Raw genomic sequence first — 18,000 nt, 5'->3', positions numbered from 1 at the left:
ATTTAAGCTCATTATATGTGGTTGACAATTTCAGGTCCGAGCAAGGCAACTGGAATGGAGTTCGATCAGAATGTCAGACGAATCCTTTCACTATGGATGCCTGGGGCGTCACAATATTTTTGGGTCGTGTCATATATTGACACCCCTAGGTTGGTGAGACTTTTTAGGTTGGCTATTACAATATTACTTTGTTTGTATTTTTTATTAATTTTTTTTAAAAAAAATTAATTATAATACAAAAAATAAATTATAAAAAAAATATATTAATATGTGAAGATAAATTAAATTAATTTTAGCTGGGCTCTCTTCCATTTTAAGTGGGGCTTAAATATTAAAAAAATATATCTATTTATTTTTATGTTAACATTTTACTATTTTGTTCTTCTTCGTTATAGGAGAATAGTATATCGAATCTCCTTACAAATTTAGCTCCTCACTTTTGAGCTAGATATGGGATATTAAAATCCAAATTCATTTATATTTTTTGCATTTTCATGCATTATTCTTCCTCTAACTAGTATGATGTGGTCTTATGACCTCATTCTTCCTAACTTGGTTCCTCAAACTTGAATCAAGTCTTAGATATTAAAACATAAGTCCCTCTTACCTTTTGTTCAATATTTTCATGTGTCATTCTTCATTATCATGTGAGGACTACGACCCATGAATATCTTTCTATCCAGTTAAGCTCCTTCATCCATAAGTCTAATCTAATTTAAAAAAACTTAAAATAAAATAAGTGAATCCACAATTGTCTATTGGGCATGATACTCATGTTGTCATATATGGCTCCTTACTAAAGCTAACTCATGGATGTGTTAATCATATCATCTAATATGTAGTTTCATCTTGATAGGATATGATGGACCATTCGAGGTGACTTTGAGTTAAAAGATTACCTTCAAGTTCATCTTCTAATTTATTCCTATACACACTTGTGCTAGGTTTAGGATATCAAAACCTTTTGACCTCAACATCAACATCTTTATGCATTATTCTTCCTTTTTATATGAAGGGTAGGATCCTTTGACCTTTCCACCATAGTTGGGCTCTATTACCTTTGAGTTGGTCTAGTGTAATAAAACTCAAAATCTATATATAATATATGCTACATTAATATCAAATTCTCTATGTTATGTCCTTGAACTCCTTACTAGAGGCAACCTATGAATATAATGATACACACTCTATCATATGGTTTAATCAACTCGATTATAATGGATGGACTCTTTCAAGTTAATACTAAATCAAATTGAAAAAAAAAATGTTATTTCCTTTAAATTCTAAAATTTCTCTCTTTGATAGAAGGTTGTGCAATACTTATTTGAGTTTATTCCAATTTGTATCTCTTATTGAACCCCATGAGTCGGGTGTACATAAGGGTTTTGATGATTATAAATATTATTGCTTATAATAATTATTAATTAAATTATATGGGTAGGAAAATAGTTTTTTACTAAGGCTACAGGAAGCACATGGGTGAAGGATTCAGGAAGAGAACTTGATAAAGCTGAAAAATTGAACACGAAAAAAAATTGAACACGAAGAATCTACAGTGTTAAAGAATACCAAGAATTAAATGAGTGTCAACTTGTAATTTATATATTTTATTTTATTGACTCTTTATGTATGTTAGGCATAAAGTGGTTGAATGTTTAGTTGAAAAGTTTTGAGTTTGAAAAAGTAATTTTGAAGTTTTTTTTTAATTTGAAATTGACTTTTAAATTTTAATTTTGAAATCGAACACACCATCAAAAATGATATTTCACCTCAAAAAGTGAAAATAAGGTTTCTTAGTGGGGTTTAGACTTAGAATTGCAAATTGCATCCCGAATATCCCAACTAAATTCAGGAGAGAACAACATGTGACCCCGAAGAGTTAAAATGGAATTCAATCAAATATCTAGCAACGATAATTTAGATGGGTTATCGTTAATTTTATATTTAAAGTCACAACAAAAAATGATATATCTTCCCAAGGGAAGAAGATATTATCCTTTGTCAAATATTTGAATATGATGATAAAGTTCGTCAATGATTTTGATTTTTTCAAAAAAGATTAATTAAGTTTTGAAAATTGATTTTGAAAGTAGATTTGTGTTCTAATTCTCTTATGAGTGCAAGCCTTTATAGTTAATTACATCGTAGGAAACTAGAGTTTCATATGGAAACTCTCGATTAAAATAACTACATAAATTTTATATGGAGTTTTATATGGAGTTTTTCAAGGAGTGATACCAAAAGAAGTGAAGTTGGAAATCTCAATTGGGATTATATCAAAGTTTGAATACTTATTCTCAGAGGTCAAATAAGAAAAAAGTAGGAGGCACTTTGGGATTCTGAAACTATTCTGAGGTACCCTAGCCTACCATATGTGTTGGACTTTAAATTTTGGATTGAATGATATTTGTTTAATTCATGTTATGATTTTGTTAGAAAGTTGAGATTATATTCCAGAAGGTTGGAGTCTTATGATTTTGATTATGCCTTGAATCCTAAGTCCACTTCGGGCACTGGACATAAATTAATGTTTATTACATATTATTCGTACAAATATTTTAAACAAGATTGTAAAAATTTCAATTATTTCTTCTAACAAAAAATCAATCCCTAACAAAATGTTCTGCCAATGATTGTTAACACCAACAAATGGTGCACATACAAAATTATACTTGTTGAGCCTGTAACTAGTATAAAAAATTAATATATCTCCAAAACATTCATAACTTATCGTGTCTCTCCCATCAACTCAGAAAAAATTTTAATAATATATCATACTAATTAATTTGAATATCTCATACGAACATGTGGTCCTCAACTTGTTGAACTTTAAATAATTGAATCAAAAATTAGTGTCACCAAATTCAACCCTTACTCTTTTCTCCAGCTGAATAAAATTGTAGGCATCCATCCTTCTTAGAGAATCCAACATTCTCATATCTTGCAACTTCCTCTGCAAGGTAGGCATATGCATTAACGGTTCTAATCCTTGCATTTGTCATTGATTTTAGGATGGAAGCTTTTTCCTCAACAACATTTATACATGATCTCAGAAGGTGTTGCTTGGTTAGGCTAGCCAATTCATGGTTATGTGATTCAATAAATTTTTTGACATACTAGTAACCATTTTCATCAACTATAAACCTCACAGTAAATAGACAACCGGTTCTAACATCTTAGTAAATTTTTTTCTTGAATTTAGATCAATACTTTTCTTGAAAACCAACTTTTGAATAAACAAAGTCCTTAGATTTTATATTCATAGAATTTGGCCAGAAACTGTGATGATCCTTCCGGGCGCTAAAGCCGTTATCATGGGCATAAGTACAGTAATATTAACATGCTTCTCTCTCATCTTTATAAATAGTCTGAAATTATAAGAAAAGATTGCAAAGCACAACTAAAGCGTAACTAAAGTGCAACTAAAACGTAACTAAAGCGCAACTAAAGAGCAACTAGAGCACACAAAAAGCTCACCTAAAGTGAACATGAAGCGCACCTAAAGCGGAACAAATGTGCATCATCTTTATCTTTACCAAACCTAAAAATAATGATGGTTTTCTTCCTAAAAACACTAATGAAAGCTAAACAACATTATCTAAGAGCTTATTTACTTTTTTGTCTAAACCCTAAACGCACTTCTAAGAGCGAGAGTCTCTAATGAGCGGAAACATATGCCCTTTTTCTACACAACTTTGTTTACAACTTTCTAGCTCGTTTTTTTTTTTTTAATACAACTTGCGATTAGTTTGAAACATACTGACATGTTGAAACCTGAGGAAGTTCGAGTTAAGTTAACTTCCGCTTCATGCATCCCTTCCGATTCATGCACCCATTTCCTCTCTTCCGAGAGCATTCCATCACTTTTATGTAATTTTTTAGCTCTTTTTTTCTTCAAAAGCAATAAACATTTAGATTTTTTGAGGGTTTCTAAAATAGCGCCAACCCTATGTTTAAAATGAAAAAAATAATGGACTAAATCGGGTCGGGCCGGGCCGGGCTGATATATATTAAATTAAAAATTATATTAAAAAATTTTTCATATAATTTTCCCATTTGAGCCACTTGAGAGCCCTAAATAACCCGGAAATCTAGCAGCCCGTTCTCGGATCGTCACCCATCTATTAAAGCGTCGCCGGCACAGCCGCAACCAACGCAACCTCCGCTGCTGCCGCTCTCCTACTAGCTGGTTGCTTCCATGGAGGCGCAACCACCATCCGTCCAATCTGCATCCTCCTCGCCGTCGCCGGTGCCGGTTCCGGTGCCGGTGCCGGTGCCGGTGCCGGCGACGGCGAACCCAGCCCAGCCTTCACAACTCTCCCAAACACCTGCGGCATCCCCTGTGAAATCCGAGATTCCAGCACGCGAATCGAACGAATCACTCCCTGCCGCGGTCTCCTGTCTTCCAGATACCCCGCCGCCAGTATCGTATACCATCACAATACCCAGTTGCTCCGGTAATCCTAGGCACAATAGAAACCTTTACATCCACCTGCACTTCTCTTCTTTTCTTTCCTATGATTTCCTTATATTCTATCTAGGTTGGTTTTCCTGGGATCAAATTCACGAGACAGAGAAGAGAATCCTTCCGGAGTTTTTCGATGAGAGATCGTCTTCCAAGAACCCTGGCGTCTACAAGTATTACAGGGATTCTATTATTGGACGTTTTAGAGCGAACCCTTCGAGGAAGATCACTTTCACGGAAGCCCGGCGCGGGCTGGTTGGCGACGTCGGATCCGTACGAAGGGTTTTTGATTTCCTGGAGGCGTGGGGTTTGATCAATTACACGCCTTCCGTGAAGCCACTGCCCAAGGAGAAAAAAGAGGTGGGGGATACGGCGGAGAGGAAGGATAGCTCTAAGAGGCTTTGCAGCAATTGCAAATCGCTCTGCAACATTGTTTGCTTTGTGACGGACAAGGTGAGCTAGCTTCTCTAACAAATTAATTTTATTATTCTGTTTTGATGATGAACTTATTAATGTTATTAAGAGTGGAAAAACAATTTGTGTGCTTTTATTTATCAAACGATTTCAGGTAAATCTGCTGCATATTATCTAGCAGGAAAGTTTGTTTAAAAATTTATGCAGTACTGTAGTTTGAACTATTGATGATAATAGGACCTTTTTTTAAAATTCTGTAATTGATCCAAGTGCAAGAGTTTGCTTTCATCTTGACATAAGAATTGTGTTCATTTTTGAAAACCAAATATTTACGGGGATCTGGTGTGAACAAGGCAAATCGCTCACAATAGAGGTGAATTTTTTTTAATTGCATTTTTCTATGGATAAAATTGATTGAATTCCAAATCACTTTTTTCTGCTCACTGAAGAAATTTTAATTCATTGTCCAATCAACCATATGATTAAAACACAGGATTAAAGCACACACGTTAGTGTAAAAATTAAATGCTGAGGTATCTAACTAGTACATATTATACTGTCTGTCATACACCAAACTATATCTATCATTATATTTTTAGAACCATTGACTAATCTATAGAAATAAATTGTCTTTGCAGAGTAGACATGATATTGTGCTAATCTATGCAACTTCCTAAATTGATATTTGTTTACCATTGATCTAATTGGTCAAATTGATTTCTATTGCCAGTTAACATTTTTTATGACTACAAATACTTTAGTTGAATAATACATTTGGAAATTATCTAATGTTAGATTATATGTTTAGTTTTGGATTGTGCTTACACAACATAGATCATGAAGTCTTTAATCTAGGAGAAACTGAGACTTTTACTTACATTTATGATTTAAGTTGTTTGTGTTCAAATGCTTTGAATTATTTTTTATGTTTAAAAATTTTATTATTTTTTATTGTTTAAAAATGGCATGAATTTGTAAAGGTCTATTATTGCCAATAATCTTTTATGATCTTCATACTACTAATTTAAAGTTCTATGGTTGCTAAAAAACTTTTAAGAGCTTCATGATACTTGTTAATCATTAATCTTTTTCTTGAATTGATAAGACAAAAATTTCTATTTTACAAAACAAAAAGGAATAATTAGAACTTTCCTTTAGGCTACTTTCAAATATTGCTTTTAAGTAGGAAACTACTTCTCATGTTTACTAAGTTAAGTTTTCTTTTTGAGTCTAAATATTTTCTTAAGCCACCTAATGGGAAAGCTATCAATATTTATTATACCAAATATATGACAATTGTGGCTGTCATAATAGTGAAAAATATATCTCCTCTTGGCACCCTAGTTTTGCAATTTGGCATCTTACCTCTCAAATTGAAAGTTTAAACTTTAAACGTGAGGGAAATAAAATAATTCTTGTTTAACAATTGGTTCATGATGAGTTGTCTCATACCAATTGTGTTACTTCTTGAAGTCTATAAATTGAGTGGCCATTATAGCTACAACTCTTTCTCTCTTGAAAAAATCTTCTCAAAAAGCTTTCAATCTCAGCAAAGCCCTCAAGTTTTTTTTAATTCTTTCATTGGATTTAAGCTTCTCTTTCAATATTTGGTTTTTAAATTTATTTCTTATAGTGTGATCTTTAAACAGGATTTCAACTTTTGGTATTGTTCAACTTTTGTTTTAGGTTGATAAACATATATATATATATATATATATATATATATATTTTTGCTATTTTGAATTTTAACTAAATCCTTAGAGTTTTTGGCAATTGAATTGTGCGGCCTATTTTGTGTTTGTTCCCTTGATTAAGACTACCACCAAATAGGTTGATGTTGTAGTACCTTGTAATTAGGTAAGTTTGTTGGACAATTCAATGCTGCCAATTTGTGTCTAGTGTTGCAGTTTAGTTGTAGATAGTATGTGTTTAGGCCTTGAGCCATAAGAAAATTACTTTTAGAAGTTTTGAGTTTGGAAAATGTTTTAGTGCAACCCAAGGAGAGGCTTCTAGATGGATGTAGGGGTGTCAAAATGGGTCAATGGGCTGGATTCTGGTCCGACCCAAACTTGACCCCAAATGGTTGATATAAGATTAATGATGTTAATGAGACAATTCTTTGAAAGCTTGTGCAGTTTCTTTCATAAATTAAAAGTGTCTTTTTTATTAAGTGATCTACGTCTAGGGCTTTTTCCCTATAAATTTCCTTATCAAATATTTGCTTGTTAAGTTGGTGATTTGCATAAATTAATTGTTATCCATTTTGTTATGGTCCCATTTGGTTAGTTTGAGTTAGAAAATATGTTTTGAGAAATGATAAAATTTATTAGGCCCATTATTTATTGGGTGCAGTTAATCAACATTGGCATTAAGCTCCACAAGCCCTTTTTAAAATACCCCAAATGTACTGATTCGATTTCACAATCAAAATGAGTGAAAATAATCAGCATTTTTTTAATAACATGTTTTCTATCTACTAACAAACAAATGAGCCCATACAGAAATCTACAATGTTCAATAACTGGAAAAATCTAACCAAGGTATATTAATATGCTTGCTGATAGCCTCCATGTCAGCTGCATATATTTTTCAGATTATTACCCCTTGATATTTTTTTCTTGATTAAAGAAACGTTACCGTTATGACTGTTATTTTGAGTTTGCATACTAAGGAAAGTTCAGCCCTCAGTTCTTTGGCTTACCTTCTGATGTTGATTTAAAATTCTAACATTGGATTCGTTCCTTCTGAACCCCTGATTATTTTATGGGACAACATTTAAACAAACGGTTGCATTTATTTTCAGTAATTACTTGTTGGACTAGTCTTGTTTATGCAGAAACGAGCTTGCATCTCATTATTCTTTCATTTTACTGTTCTATCCAATCCAGGCAGATATAACTCTCTGCGCAAGGTGTTTTGTCCGTGGCAATTATCGTGCTGGTCTTAATTCAGCAGATTTTAAACGTGTTGATATTAGTGAAGAAACAAAGACAGAGTGGACAGACAAAGAGACCCTTCATCTTCTTGAAGCCATTTTGCATTATGGTGAAGATTGGAAAAAGGTGGCAGAACATGTTGGTAGTAGAAGTGAAAAAGATTGTGTTGCTAGGTTCATCAAGTTGCCATTTGGGGAGCAGTTCTTGGGGCCTTCTGAGTTTACTGAAAATGACAAGGTTGATGCTGAGCCTAGTGGCTATAATATTGCAGAGTTAAGTCTCTCAAAAAGAAGGCGTTTAACACCTTTAGCTGATGCAAGCAACCCCATCATAGCTCAGGTGTGTCTCTCGTCTCTCTTATGAACCCCTGCATTCCAATTCTCATTTTCAATGGATTAAAAAAAGAAGCTAAGTATGGTCATAAAGTTTCTAACAAACTTTAAATATGCCTGAAATTATAATTTATATGTGCGCATTTATGCAGAGATGATGTAATTGGTAAATTGAAACATGTCATCAGAAGAAACAAAAATTAACAAGCTATCACGACCAACAAAAAGGTGGTCGTTTTGGTTTTGTCTGAGGAAAATTTTGGCTGAAACTATCTTATTTCCAACTGCCTTGCCCGATTGTTAACCACCATATATAATGTTTATAACTAATATATTGTGGATTTTTTATGAAATGAATAATTGGATAGGTTCTGAGTAGAAGAATGGAGTTGATGCTTTTATATACCCTCTCATTTTTACATTAACCTTTTTTTAAGCATAGAGAAAAAGAATATTCTTGTTCATGACCATAATAAATGTTGGGATCGTGGAGGAATATTATTAGAGCATTGACGATTGTAAATGTGATCGATTTTACGAAAGAACTTTCAATGTAATAGAACCATAAGATGCAAAATGGGATTTGGATTTATGTTAGATGGGGATAAATGACCGTTTGTAATATGAGAAATATTAAAATTTGCATGGAAGTTTTTGTTGAACTTTATAGGCTTGAGTTGATCAGATTCCTTAAATTGCAGAGTTGCTTTCTCATCATGAATTCAACAGTCTCGTTTAATCTCCTTAAATTCTAACTTTGCATATAATAGTGCTTGCTTCATAACAATGGAGGAGCATTAAATATCAAGATGACGATCTTACGGTTTATGAGACTTTGACGGAGTTCATCAACTGCCATACAATTGTTTAGAAAAAAAATGCTAAAAAGCTTGACGTACCTTCCATCCTCCTTATCCTTCAACCAAAACTATGATGCATAGACATGGATGCGGTGACATGGATACGACGCGGTACACTGCAATTATTGAAAATATGGGACATGGACATGGACACAGACACTAGTTGGATACGGTATTATAATTTTTATATTTAAAAAATAGTGTATAAAATTTGAATAAGTATAATATTAAAAATAATTTAGAAATAATAAATCATTTAACTAGAATTTTTGCTTAAAATGATTAATATTAAGATGTTGAGAGTCTGACGTTGATGTTGTGTATCTGATATCGAGAGAGGAGACGACAATGTTGTCGAGAGTTAGCCATCGATGTTATGCAGTAAGTATTGAACGTCAATGTCAAGAGGGTGTCTGTTGTTGATGTTGAGAGGGCGTTGATCGTTAATGCTAAGAAGACGCCGAACAAAGATGAACTGTCAATTTGTGGGTGTAGAAATTGCTAGCGTCGAGCATCAATGTCAAGATAATGTCAGACTTTGATGTTGAGATGTTTTTGAAATGTCGATGTTGTAACGATCTCAGACATCGATGTTGAGATGACATCAGACATTGTTGTGAAACCAAAGTCACGTCTAGCAAAAGAGAAATAAAAATGAGAATATTCGATGAATGGGATATTGAGTGCGAGTGATTGATTTGGTATTGTGTATAGAAAATAAAAAATTTAATTTTTATATTTTAAATAAATAAAAAATTAAAATACAAAAAAAATTATATTTTTTAAAAAATTCATAAAATATTTTAGACACGTATATCGGACACGGGTGTTCAATTTGTATTTAATTTTTTTTAATCTGACATTATTTTGGTGCATCGGAGAAGTGTCGGACGCGTGTTGTGTCGGATACGTGTCATACACTGCACGCCTCTTTGAGGAGAAGTATAGTTGTGTCATGGGTACAAGGGAAAATCTTTTCTTTAGGGGTGTCAATATTTAACTCAACTCGAAACTCGACCTGGATCTAAATCGAAAAATTTTGGGTTTGGGTCAACTTGTTTGTCATATGGGTCGGGTTCGAGTTGACCCTGAAACCCTAAGGTGACCTGAATTGAACAGGATCCCCGCTAGCGACCTCCTCCCATGCTCGTGATTGCGCAGGTTGTTGGCCCCGCTCACCCTCCCGTAGTCCTGCGCTCGTGTCTGCACCAGGACCTGCTCCCGTACCCACGCTCGCGTGACGCGCCTGCACATGAACTGCCAAATCTGCGCTAGCTCCCTTGCTCCCGCACCCTAGCTCGCTCGCAACCCCTTCACCCTAACAATCTATTTGGACTCGGGTCAATTCCGGGTTCGACCGGAACCCAACCCGAATACCTATTTTGACACCCCTACTTTTCTTGCATGTTTAATTTTATGATGAATTTTTTATATCATCTTTTATAAGTTGGGTATTGTATGATTCAAATTTATCTATGGTTGACACCTGACTTTACTAGCATACAAGCTTCAGAGGTATTAATCTGTGAGCCTATGTGAGAATGGAGAGAAAGAGGATAAAACTCTACAATAAGTAGCTAGCTTAAGTATTCTATTGTAAAAATGACAAAAGATTCAAAATGTTCATCTTCATCTCTTATTTATAAGAATATGAGGACTACAAAAAAGATTACATTAATAAAGAAATAAAAAATACATGAATAGATGACTCTCAGTATAGACTACCTTAGATATATGTCATTCCCTGACTAACTTGATGGATGATTGTCTTTTTTAATGTTATTTTTCTTTATTGTGGAAAGTCTCGCACTGCCGAGTACATAAAGGCGAGCAAGTGTAGACGAGTCTGCTGGTGAGTGTTCAATTGAGAGGGTTGTAGTTGACAAACATCCCAAAATCATTGATGACCTATGTTGGAGCCCCAATTTGTCTTGAAGTAGGAGGTGAGCAAATTTGAGTTGCGAGGACGGTAGGTTCCATAGTCAGCTAATTGTGATGGGCGAGTTGGAACCCTCTTTGATAAATACTTTCCTATCCCTTGGTTGACGAGCATGGTTGGCGACAATCTGTCATAGATAGTGGCTAGTGACTTCAGTGGCTACTTTTTTTTTCGTTGGCTACTACTTGTTGGAGGGTGAGTGATGAAGTTAGTAGTCAGTGAGAACCCTTAATTGTCCTTGTGAGAGGCGATTCCTCTCCGGGTGTCTTGTCAAGTGAGTTGTCGACAACCATCGGGCTTGTTCCCTTGTGGGTCCACAATGTATGAGTCCTGCTATGATCCGTTGACTATCTGTTGAATATCTGAAATGGCATATGCAACTATACATGTATGATATTATAGCTTGGGTGAATTGTTAGGACAAGGGGAAGGGTGGGTTAAATGGAAGACCTTAAAAGAAATTGCCTTTTTTGGGTTATAAAGCCATAATGATTTTACCTAGAAGTTGTTTGTAGAAATGATTACTCTTGCCAATGATTATTAGCATACATATTAATATGCATTCATATTCTATTTCATAGACCACTGACTTGTAATTTATGTCAAGTGAATTGCTCCATGAATGCCATGTCCAAACATATGTGATACCTAATTTTCTTTTGAAATACTGGCACTAGGGGTTTGCATCTCTGAAGTATGCTTTCTTCATTATCCTTTTGTTGTGATATGAATGGATCTCAGTCATCAAGATAGTTTTATTGGGCTAAGCTGCAACTCATTGTGATTTTTCCATTTGAGATGCTTGGCATGGCTGCATACTTTCTCTTGAAAACTAAGTCTTTGGATATTTTCACTTCACTAAAACTTTGTCAATTTTATGACAAATCTCAATTTTTGTCTTGTTTATCAGGTGGCTTTTTTAGCTGCTATGGCCGGCCCTGAAGTAGCTGAAACTGCATCTAAAGCTGCTGTTGCTGCTTTAAGTGAGTTTGAACTTTCCAGCATCAACAATGGCAATGATGGAAATATTGGTTTGAACAATCAAGAAATTGAGGAAGCAAGTATGCAGTACCGTTTGCCTTGCATCTATTATATGTCCTAGTTATATTGAAAATTCGTTTGTTTAACAAAATGTACGCTTTTGATGCTTTGATAATGCCTTTTCAGTTAATGAGAATGTATCTCTCATTATTTTTTTTATTCCAGTAATGAGCTGTCATCATTCTAGCAGCATTCTCGTTTGTTTATCTCTAGAGTCAACCATTGCAATTTCACCAAACTTGCTAAGTTCTACTTCGGTTTCTATTTCATATTCAGGAAGAGGCACTAAAACTAACAATCTTCTTTCGTTGATACTTTTGAAACAGATGATCAGACTCACCAAGTTTACAAAGACGCTGCTGCTGAAGCACAGTCGCAGCTTAATAAGGAGCAGCAAGATATAGAACAATCAATATCAGGCATTATTGAAGTCCAGGTACTTAATCATACCGCTACTGTTGATAAATCCTATTATTCCTTTTGTATTTTAAATAACGAGGCTGACGGATGTTTTCAGATGAAGGAAATCCAAGATAAACTAGTACATTTTGAGGAGTTAGAGCTATTGATGGAGAAAGAGTGGCAACAGTTGAAATATATGAAGGATCTTCTCTTTGCTGATCAGCTCACCATTCTGCAACAGAAGCCTAGACTAATGCCACAGAAACTTTAGGTGAGAAGAAGGTCAAACCTGCTGTTCCCTCTTTAAATTCGAATAAATTAATTATATTTTATTTCAGTTTGTTGGGTGTTTCTTAGCACAATATGCACTCTCTCTCTCTCTCTCTCTAGAGAGAGATCTGTTCCCAAGAGATCTTACCATGATGTCTAACCTCCCACAGCTGTTTGAAATTCCTGGAAGATAAATCAGCTTAGCAAGGCTTAGATATTGGGTTGACTCATGGGTGGGTAGGAGATCGGCATGAATGCTATCTTGTTGATTCAGCCTTTTGAGGGATATATGATCCATGGAATTGGTAAGTATTTTAACTTCTAGCCTTCTAGGACAGCTGAAAGCTTTCTTGAATCAAGTATACTAGATCATATTTGCTAGGAAGCTAATCATGCTGTTGATTGGATTGTTTATGTTGGTTCAGAAACCAAGAGAAACCAAGAGATGAAAGTTTTTCAAAGGAATTGCTCCAGGTGGCTTCTTATTTGAAGTTACAAGAGAAATGGAGTTTGTTTTGAAGATGATATAAAAGTATGGCTTTAGATCCATATTAGATAAGGTATTGGGATTAAGAGTTATGGGAGTTATTATAGATATTTGATTAACAAAACCTTTCAATTTAAAAATATAAAGATTAATAGGATGTAAATTAATTAAAGATTAAGAAATTTGCGCACCAATTACACCAAAATAAATTTTTAGAACAATGCGAGCACTGTATACATGCCCTTGCGTGCGTACGTTAGCTCGTTCGCCAACATTGATTGATAGTTGGCTAGCTCTAGCCAATTCATGCCTGATTTTGGGCTTAAATAAGCTTAATTTAGTTTTTTTGGGGTAGCAGAGGATTTTTTTTTTTAAATATTTGAACTCAATTTTGATACTTTCAAATTATATTGGAGCCTTTATAACTAACTTTTAGTAATTTTAGAAAGTATGAAACAAAATTTTTTAATGATTTTACTCCAATAAATGCATCTAATTGATGGAAGTCAGGTGACAATGATTCTGGGGAATGATCATGCATCATATTTTTTTTGTGAAATTATAATTCCACATCTTAGATTTTTATATTTTTGTAAGATATAAGCTCCCATATTTGAAAATGAGAAGAAATTAGTACATGATTAAAAGTCTTTAATCATGTACGAATCTTTATGTATACTTGAACTAGAAATTTCATGAATTAAATTCAGGATCATCTGAACTTAAGTTCAACAAACTTATAGGTAACTTGAATGTTTAGATGTGATGAACTCATTTAAACCAAAGTGGTTTGATTCGACTTTAATGAGCCTAAAATGAATCACTTTAAGTGTAATTAAACATTTTGAGATATTAGTTAGATGATAAAATAATATCAAAATCTCACATACTTATAGTCAAATTTAGCATTTCAATAAGGTGAATCTAACGAGTCAAAGTTATATAATTTTGATATAATTAAGAAATTTAAATGCTAAAAGAAACACTTATGATTGAGAGAATCAATACGAACTTTCTGATAGAGTAATTTGAATGTTGGCTATATTTATAAGGACATGTTAGTTTCAAAAATCTATAAACAGACCTTCACTCTCTGCATAAAAATCTTGGCTTAGGACTTAAGAGAGTTGAAAGGCATAAACAATTTTAGAGCTCAACTCGCGCGCCACCATTGGACCGGCAATCTAGCACCGTATAATCCTTGCCATTAAACTATTACTCAACCATTGTTGTTGGATCGGTGTTGTTAGATCATCATCCGATTATCACTATTAAAATGTCGTTGTTTGACTACATTATTGAATCATCGCCACCTGACTTTCATTAATGACTAACCGTCATCTAGTTGTAGTTGATTAATCATTATCGCCTGACTATGGTTCCAAACTGCTATCGCTTGATTGTGATCCATTGTCCATTATTGTCCGACTATGATTCTCAAACCATTTGTAAAACCCGAATTTGATCAAGTATATGCCACATTTGACTCAATTTAAAAATACCCCAAAATCTCAACTTTTATGAAATTCAACAAATTTAATATCATTTTGTTCTACTCGTTAAATGAAGCAATTCAGAACTATATGTAGAATTATAAAGAATTGGAAGTTAGGGAATACAATCACATTTGTATATTTATTATTTTCCTAAGCTAATAAAATATATTCACTATTTAAGTATGCGCATTAATGTAGCAAGGTCAGTTTATCTCTCGACGAAGGCATACACCAAAGCATGCATCAGATAGTGGTGTGGGCACTTAGGTAATTGTACTTATGTAGTGCTCTAATTTTTTACCGCACTTGTTAGCGCTTTAATAAATTTCCCTTGCCAACCGAAAGCTCATTTTCTCCTTATTGGGAGCTTGCGAAAGTTCTGGAGCGGGATTAGATCGCTGAAGGCGGAGCAGGTAGGAAGCTGGGGGCGGATTTTACTTCTCTATTTTATTGTATTTATTCATTGAACATTAGTTGGTTTATATACAGAATACCGTAGTGCGGAGGAAATTTTGATGAAAAACTCTAGTTGTATATGCAAAGGGAGAATCAGGTCTGTGCTTGAGAATAGATTTAATTGCACGAATAGAATGGTAAATTGTGTGAATCATTGATTAATGATTTGAGTATGTTTAGGCGCCTTATGCGTGTAGGCGGACGCGAGGTGTCCGACTGAGTGAATTAGTGCATCAATAAGTTAAGATATGCAATTTTGTTATATTATGCTAGTTGATTGAGTATTGTCTATATGCGTGCATTTGGATTAGTGGTGAGTGACATATATATTCGTATTCTTACCTAATATTAGCTTAAAGTTATGATCCATGCGGCCATTCCACATATAACCTGTAATAGGTGATTTCATTATATAATGCTGCTATGTACAATTCAAATATACATGCTCATATTTTGATACACCCGACAGTTATATCAATCTACATGTATGTGCATAGTCATATATATGATCAATTGTCACATAACCCAAACATGGAAATGCAATGATCTGATAAGCTTGGGAGAATGCCATATCAGATGATATATTGGTAGGGCAATGCGATCTTGATGGGCAGTGCGATGTTGATATGATATTAAGCTTATGGGCGATAGAGACTGACCTTAAGAAGCATGCGACCTCCGAAGATTATGGGATGGAGACCCAGACCCTCACATCTAGACATAACACATTCTGAGTCTGAAAAAGGGAATTATGAAATGCACTGAAATCTATTTATGATTACTTATGGTGATATGAGATGTTGAAAAACAACTGACAAGATATAATTTACACACAATATATCATTTTTATATATGAATACAATTTGCCTTATGTAATGATATTAATATAACACTGCATAACTCTTATGTGTAGCAGAGTTGCATTAGAGTTGCATATGTTTATGAGCATTATAGCTCACCAGATGATTATTCTGGTTGTTGCAGGAAAGGAGAAGGAGAATGTTGAACCAGAATAGTGTTAAGTTCTATTTGTATTTTTTTTGTTTATTTTGGGTCAATGTAAGAAAAATTTTTTTGAGGTTAGTAGTTTGTTATTAGTCACCTGTTTTGGTTTTGGGTAAATACCCTGTAAAAGAAAGTTTTTGGTAATGAAAATTTGACAGCTTCCGCTTATGATCGATGTTTTAAGTCATGATTTCTTTCAAAACTTGTTCTATATTTTTATCGCAGGTAGTATATTGAATCTAATATGATAAAGTTAGTGATTGATAGCCTCCTCTTTGTTACATTCCACGTTGACTATTTAGAGTAGAGTTGATGTGGAGCGTGATACCACTATCACCCGAGTACGATCTCCTACCCATCATTGCTTAAGATATTTCGATTATTGTCAGTGACTATGATTCTCGATCCGCCGTCACCTAACTATGTCATTTGATCAATATCATCCAACTATGATTTCCTAACCACCATTCTCTCATTAATATTTTTAGTTTAATATTATAGTAGATAATTAATTTTTTTGGGGCTTAAAATGTGATATTGTAGCATACTAGCATTTCTATAATTAATAAAAAAATTATACAAACATCATCAAAATTTTACATGTATAAAAAAAAAAGAATTATTAAATTCGTGCATTTGTATGTCATGATCATTTATTAATGAAAGCAATGCATTATTATTATTATTATTATTATTATTATTATTATGAATTTTAATACTTGGATGAAAATTTGCAGCATAACAGTATCAAAATAATAATTTTACATAAATAAATTAAATATTCTAAAAAATATTTCTTAATGAAATTTGTATGAAATTTCTTAATGAATACATATTGTGTCTGCTTAAATTCTATTGTTGATTGTGTGAAATTTCTTCTGAGATAAGGATTAGCTTTTTGGGTATGATGAGAGTTTTAACTCCAAAAATCAAGAAAATTCTCTTGAGCTACTGTAATTTTTAGCAAAACATAATGAAGATATAAGTAATATTGTATTGAAGAATACTCATGAGAATTTGAAATTGATTGCCCATATTATTCAGAAAGATATTTGTAGAGCTATTTCCATTGCAATCACAGACCGCGTAAAGAGGAAGTTGGTGACAGATTCTTCTCTATTCTCATTGATGAAGCTCGTGATGTATCAGGGAAATAACAAATGGTCGTTGTTATACAATATGTGAAAAGAGAAAGGCCAAATCATTGAACATTTTTTGTGTATTGTACATGTACCTGAAATGTTAGCTAAATGTCTCAAAAAAAAAGTTGAACAAGTCCTCTCAAATTATTGTTTGTCTTACTCTAATATTCATGGTCAAGGTTATAATGCTGCAAGCAATATGAGTGGACAATTTAATGTCCTTAAAGCACTTTTCCTAAATGATGTTAAAACTGTATATTATATTCACTGCTTATCACACCAGTTACAATTAACTTCAGTAGCAGTTGTGAAAAATTATATTCAGATTGCATTATTGTTTATTATAATTTTAAATGTTATGAATATTGTTGGTGTTTCATGCAAACATTGAGATCAACTAAGAGATAAACATCGTGATTTGACATTAAGTGCATTACAAAATGGTGAGTTGATAACTAGACAAGGATTAAATCAAGAAATATCTTTATGGTGTACTGGTGAAACAAGATGGGGTTCTCACTATGAGTCACTGATTGGATTGATTACAATGTTCTCCTCAGTTACTAATGTACTTGAAATAGTTTTAGAAGATGACAGAAGCTCTGAGGAGAGAGGAGAAGCATATGCATTATTAGATTCAATACAATCCTTTGACTTCTCTTTTAGTTTGCACTTAATAAAAGACATACTTGTAATTATTGTTGAATTATCATATGTTTTGCAAAAAAAAGATGATCGTGAATGTCATGTCTTTA

At 33.5% G+C, this 18,000-nt stretch overlaps 1 protein-coding gene across 7 annotated transcripts; it reads left to right on the top strand.

The window, feature by feature from the left end:
• The first annotated feature begins 4,075 nt into the window (after nt 1–4,075).
• On the top strand, nt 4,076–17,569 carry LOC110104044 (SWI/SNF complex subunit SWI3B). 7 transcript variants are annotated; one of them, XR_003702377.1, is made up of 9 exons: nt 4,076–4,457; nt 4,542–4,918; nt 7,768–8,154; nt 11,857–12,007; nt 12,314–12,423; nt 12,505–12,660; nt 12,850–12,964; nt 13,085–13,219; nt 16,083–16,271. XR_003702377.1 is itself a non-coding variant. In XM_028699431.1 (7 exons), exons 1-6 carry the CDS (start codon nt 4,199–4,201, stop codon nt 12,658–12,660), a joined length of 1,440 nt encoding a protein of 479 aa, XP_028555264.1. In that variant the 5' UTR covers nt 4,076–4,198; the 3' UTR covers nt 17,148–17,569. The 7 variants fall into 7 exon arrangements, 2 of the variants coding, with proteins under 2 accessions (XP_028555264.1, XP_020688643.1); XR_003702375.1 differs by having other exon boundaries at nt 12,830–12,964; nt 13,085–13,191; XR_003702374.1 differs by having other exon boundaries at nt 12,830–12,964.
• Nucleotides 17,570–18,000: the final 431 nt, after the last annotated feature.

Source organism: Dendrobium catenatum, unplaced genomic scaffold (genome assembly GCF_001605985.2).
Source record: "Dendrobium catenatum unplaced genomic scaffold, ASM160598v2 fragScaff_scaffold_1284, whole genome shotgun sequence".
Lineage (NCBI taxonomy): Eukaryota > Viridiplantae > Streptophyta > Magnoliopsida > Asparagales > Orchidaceae > Dendrobium > Dendrobium catenatum.
Note: the sequence above shows the minus strand (reverse complement) of the source record. Positions and strands in the feature narration are given on the sequence as shown.

Bases quoted from the DNA above. Each gene is read 5' to 3' on its own strand.
- LOC110104044 (XM_028699431.1), top strand. From the start codon at position 4,199: ATGGAGGCGCAACCACCATCCGTCCAATCTGCATCCTCCTCGCCGTCG. The intron at 8,155-11,856 runs GTGTGTCTCTCG...CTTGTTTATCAG, and splicing joins GCAACCCCATCATAGCTCAG to GTGGCTTTTTTAGCTGCTAT. The intron at 12,008-12,313 runs GTATGCAGTACC...CTTTTGAAACAG, and splicing joins TCAAGAAATTGAGGAAGCAA to ATGATCAGACTCACCAAGTT.